The sequence below is a fragment of the Pyxicephalus adspersus genome, chromosome 11 (assembly GCF_032062135.1).
Source record: "Pyxicephalus adspersus chromosome 11, UCB_Pads_2.0, whole genome shotgun sequence".
NCBI classification, from domain to species: domain Eukaryota; kingdom Metazoa; phylum Chordata; class Amphibia; order Anura; family Pyxicephalidae; genus Pyxicephalus; species Pyxicephalus adspersus.
In genome coordinates, this window is record NC_092868.1 from 32,386,058 (window position 1) to 32,391,991 (window position 5,934).

At 41.4% G+C, this 5,934-nt stretch overlaps 1 protein-coding gene across 1 annotated transcript in view; it reads right to left on the reverse strand.

The window, feature by feature from the left end:
- Window positions 1–947, reverse strand: part of RBM7 (RNA binding motif protein 7) — a 6,452-nt gene extending 5,505 nt beyond the window's left edge. Inside the window, exon 1 of the mRNA XM_072427166.1 lies at window positions 755–947. Within this exon, the coding sequence (XP_072283267.1) occupies window positions 755–844 (90 nt within the window). The 5' untranslated portion in view covers window positions 845–947. The remainder of the gene's footprint in view (window positions 1–754) is intronic.
- Between the last annotated feature and the right edge of the window lie 4,987 nt (window positions 948–5,934).

Consider the following 5,934-nt stretch of genomic DNA (forward strand, 5'->3'; position numbering starts at 1 on the left):
ACTTGATACTCCCCCTGCCGCTCTCTCCGCTCCTCCAATGACCTACTAATGACTTCCTCACTCATAACCTCATCACACGCACAGATACAAGATTTCTGTAGAGCTGCCCCAACTCTCTGGAATGGTCTTCCTCATCCTATTCGGCTTGCTCCTACTTTCTGCTAATTTAAAAGAGCGCTCAAAACCCATTTTTTCAAACTTGCCTACCCATCTTCTTCTGTCATTTGAAACCATCACTACTTCCCACACTACATATCCCCCTCCTATTGTGTGTGAAATTCCCCCTCCTACTAGATTGTAAGCTCTTCGGGGCAGGGTCCTCTCCTCTTTCTGTATCACTGTCTGTATTTGTCTGTCATTTGCAATCCCTATTTAACATACAGCGCTGCGTAATATGTTGGCACTATATAAATCCAGTTTATTAATAATATATATGTATAAATATACATACATATACACACACACACAAACAAATTCAGCAGCTGAGAATAACACAGTTTATAATATTCCCTGAGATTTTACTAGTTGGATGACCCCCAATCTCACAAGACCCTGCACAGCACCAGCTGGGAGATTTCAGTTATTTACTAGAAATTTCCAAGAATCCCATTGCCAACATCACCTTTCTGCTAAGAGGAGCTACGGACAAAGTTTATTGTCTAAAGGGAGAACATATCCCATGTCAGTGTAATATAACACAATGCACAGTTACATGGCTGTCAGATGTTTACATAAGAACACATGGATTACAAACCTGTAAAAACAACTCAAACAACAGCTCCTCTGTAGCCTTGGGATGCAGATTACCAACAAACAGCGTCCGGTCAGCCACGTCAGCTCCCATATTTACAGCGCCGCTACAAAACCTGAGGATTTTACTACCAAACTATGGAAGGGAAAACAAGATGTCATGAATTATGGGCGGAAATTAAAAGGACAACGACCGGAAGTGATGAGTTAAGGGCGGACATGCAATAAACGGAAGTGATACATTATGGGCGGAAATTAAAACCTCAGACCGGAAGTAGTGAATTATGGGCAGGAATGATGGACTGTACTGCAGTGATAGGCTTTCTCTCCAGGTTCTTTATTGCAAAGGTTTTTGGACTAGTTACTGCACACTGATGAGAAACACAAAAACTTCATGGTTCCCAGAATGCATTGTTCACAAGGGGGCTCCACAGTTATTCTTTATGGTGCAGTAGAAGCTAACCTTTGAAGCAGAACTAAACCCAAAGCAATAAAATCACACTTACCTTCAATCTGGCAGATCAGTCAATGCATCAGGAGGTATCTGTCATCAGCTCGGCGCAGGGGGAGTGCCAGGCACCGCCATCTCCTCACTTCTTCCATCTTCCTATGTCACCTGATCTTGCACTGTGCAGGCGCAAGAACGGGTGACGCAGATGGGGAAAAAACTTGCTTATCTAACTGCGCATGCTTCAGATCGGCAAAATTTTTTCCCTATTGATGAAAGGCTCCTATTGATGAGATGCTCGGGCATGCGCAGAAAAAGCAGCCAAGAGCCTCCTGAGATGCGTGACGTAGGTATCCCGGGAGACTCTGCACTCCCATTCATTCTTGATCGCCTAGGCGATCAAGAATTATGGGGGTGGGGTGCTGCACTTTTTAAAAAAAAATGGGTGTTGCTTTTAAAAAAACACTAACAAAATGTTTTACTCTAATTATAAGGTTGTCTGCCTTTTTATGTAAAGTAACAATTCTGAGTTTAGGTACGCTTTAAGTTTTTGTGTGGAGAGAGGCTGTGCTACTTCACATACAGTGCGCTTTTTTTTTTTTTTTTTGGTAGTCATTCCAGATAAATGAACTGCTCACCACAGCAGATTAAAATAGAAATTGCATTACATTAAAATGCACCACATTGCTAGAGTACAAACCAGCACTAAAAGAGTTAAAGTGCTGCTAACTCCCTAAAGCGGAAATAAACTGGGGTGCAGGGATGGGCGCCCCCATCTGCACCACTGGCTTAATGGCGGATTTCAATTAACACAGTGATCCTCCTTACTGGATGATGTAACCCCTTCACATGCGCAGGAGTTAGATTATCCCCAGTGGTTGGCTGTGTGTGCAGGAAAGGTGACCAAAGACACATTGCAGTCTGTTTTGTCACACTGTGCTTACTCCTGTAGTTTTTTTTCAGTTGAGGCAGTAGAAGCGAGTGCGCATGTGCCAGGTCTGGAATCCAGCCCGCACGTGCGTGGGGAGCCCTGTGTCACTCAAAGGGGAAGAAACTTGGTCCTTTTCCTGACCCCGCTCGGGCCAGGCCGCAGACCACCAATATTTTCTCCACCAGTTGACCGCTGTTTTAGACCAAAGTCTTAGTACATTTTGATACAAAATTGATTTCCCACATTTATTTATTAATTTATGACAAAACTATTATCCCCACTCAAAAAAAAGTGATGTCATTCCGAGTTAAAACAAACATAATCTTACCTGTCTGCATTTCAGTGCAGAGTGCCTTCATCTTTAGTTCACTCTAGTTCACCTAGAAAACCTTTCTTGATTAACCATGCTGGGATGACTCAAATTCTTTCATCCTGGCACCATGGCATCATGCGCATCTTAGCATTGATGCCAGGAACACAGAGTGATCAAGCAGGTTAGATGCATTTTTGCAGAAGGGACATCTCCTGTTACTTTTGGTAAAAATGACCTGCCTGATCGTGTATGAACATCTAGTTTATCTAAGGATCCATACACACATGCAATATTTGTCGCTAGAAATTATCTTTCATAGTGATAGTTTCCAGCAAAAGAGATTGACAATTGAATGAATGAGCATTGTACACACAGTGCATGTTCTGTTCAATAGAGAGGGGAGGACAGACATGCAGCACCTCACTGTGCTCCCCTTCCTTGACTTGTATAGTGGTCATTACCATTTGCACCCTCATGCATCCATCGTGACAATATTCATGAAGGGCACTGGGTGGCAAATCCATGAATGACGGGCAACCGCAGTACAAATGTCAGATTCTCGCTTAAAACAAACACAACTGTTCACCTTAGGCAATAATCATCTCACATTTGTACATGGCCTAAGGTCTTTGAAGTTTGGTAAGTTTACATTTTACCTTTGTTGGTGACAGAGCTTTCACAAAAGAATATCACATGCAATATTTCATTTTAATATGTTATTTGCTTGTTTAAAAATTGTTTATTTCACCTGAATAAATTATATTTTATCAGTTTTTGTGTATTTTTTTTACAACAAAAGTTATTTACCAAAAATGAATAACAGTTTACAATGTAGTTGCATAAAACTGGTCCTAGATGTGGCAGCTGCATTAGTTTAAATTTTTTTTTATTTTTACTTAGCAATCCTATCCTAGTTTTAGAAGATTCAGATTACCATAATGTTCCATGGAAGTGCATGGTATTCAAACATATAACCTCCTCAGCTCTACAGAAGTATTATTAAGAGGAGGTGTAATTTAGAGAAGATAGCCTGGAAAAGCATATTGTTTCACATTTTCACTGAAGGACACCAAAAGTGGAAATTTCATTAAAAAAAAAAAGTAAAAAAACACGCTGAATCTACACGTACATTTTTTGAGCGGTATAGATAATGCTTCTTGCAACGTTTTAAAGATTAAAACGCAGAGTGAAGGCTGGAAAAGGCAGAAAAATGTTTTCCCGCATTTATAAACACTTAAAAACGTCAATGAAAACTCCCTCTGAATTCAATATAGGCTAGAGGCTTTTACAAGCGTTTTTAAGCTTTTTATGAAAGCTTTCATTGAAAACAATGGAGGCTTTTATTAGCTTTTTTAGCAGGACTTTGGAATCTGGAAGCCCCCTTTAATAAAGGGATTCCCAGATCTCTGCCACCCACCCTGGGAAATGAGTACAGGGGTACATGAAACACTTTACTCATTCCCTGAAAGGGTTAAAACATGTTTAAAAGATAAGACAAAACTTTAATGTGAAAGTAATTTAATAAACGTGTGTTTTGTGTATCTTTGTTGAACTTTTTTTTTTTTTTTACAGGTTATCCCACAATGAAAGGATGATTCCCATGGCTGCATTCATGGCATGAGCACAGCTGTGGGATTCCTGACAGAATGGGATCCCCAGGCACTAGAGGGCAAATGAGGACAAGTCTCCCCATTCACTTCTAGTTCTAAATGCCTAATAAAAGGAAAACCCTGGTAACCCTTGAGCCGTCATCAGGGTTTCCACTGTTTGCTTTGCTCCGTAAACGGAATCTGTCCCCATTCACCTCTAGAGCTGAATGGCTGAGAAAGGGGAAACCCTGATGACTCCTGGGAACACATGCCACAGATACGCTAGGGCTGCGGGAACAATCAAGAAAGCAGAGCTCTCAGCAGAGCAGAGATCCGCTGACTGCTCCGCTCCATGATTGGCTGAGAAAAGGTAAACCCTGATGCCTGCTCAAGCCATTCAGAACTAGAGGTGAATGGGGAGACTTGTCCCCATTTCCCTTCTAGTGCCTGGGGATCCCACACTGTCAGAAGTGACACAAAATTGCATAAAAACGCATATAAACGAGGTAGGAACATGTCCAGGAGTAGGAACAATTCCAGGAGTCTGTGTAGACCCAACTTTACCTTACAAAAGCCCTCAATCACTCCACAATCTGAGTCATATATGTCCTCTCTTCCTGTCTGTCTTTACATAGCAACTCAGCCCTGGCTTATATTGCCCAATTATTAAAGGGCTTTCCTTGAATGCTATGTGCAATATTACTGCACATAGCATTCAAGGAAAGCCCTTTATTAATTGGGCATACGCAGAAGTATCCTCTCTCAGCTTCCAGGGATCTATCCGAGCATCCTGCACACACTGTACTCTTCTCTATAGGAGTGCATAGCGGTCATTCCTGAACTTCAGTTGTCAATTATTCTGCCATGGCTGAATAATGAATGATATCAGGGAACTGCTATACATGCATCAGATTTTAAAGACTCTCTTGGGAGAGAATTATCTGGCTTTAAGCTACACACACTAGATGTTTGTAACTGGAGACAAGCCTTCAGGCAAAAACCTAACGTGAATAGTTACCCCCAATGTCATTCATCAATCTACCCTGACGCACAGCAATTTGTAACTGCACATATAAATATTGTAGTCACCTACATAAGTTACTATAGATAGCTAGAAGTCACAAAGAATAATAAGCAGATCAAAAGATTTGTGTCTGCATGAATGCCTGATACAAAGTGGTTAGTGTAATATTGCCCAAAGATTCATGAGCTCAATGAACGCAACTTCATTATTCATAAAGTATTCATAAAGAGGAAGAGCAATGTTCAGGCACTTCTTTCAGGAATGGGGAAGTATGTGATCAAAGGGTGGTGGGGGCTGCAAAGAGAACATGTCATTTTGCCCTTAATGTGGCAAATTCTTATCAGCTTTAGAGTCCTCTGATCAAATTAAAAAAATGTAGCTAAAAACACAGAAAAATCAAGTAATGTGAATGCTCATAGCAACTTTAACTTGCTGTAGCAAGTTCATTCAAAGCCATTGCTTTAGTTCAGCCCCTCATTGTTTACATAACCCTTTTCTGTTATGTTATGCTGAGTCAGCCCATCCCATCCAAGTTATAGAACTGTTTGTATAGCAACCAGGGAAGGAGTGAGGCAGAATGTTACAGAGCAGACATTTCCTTTCAGGATTTCTTGTAATTCTAGGGTTCCTCCAGAGCAGCCTTCCTCAATCTTTTTAACATGAATCCCCTTGAAATAACATTCAGGTCTTAGGCAACCCCTGCTGTTATTACTTTATCCACAGCTCACAGTACAAACAGACCATTGGAGAGTCACAAACTGCTCACTCAGTGGCCATTGCCCCTGATTCATCATTGAAATCCGCGATAGCTGGAAGCGCGAACATACGCGCGGCCAGCGATCGCGGATTACCGCGGTCCGGACTCGAGTATGCGCGTAC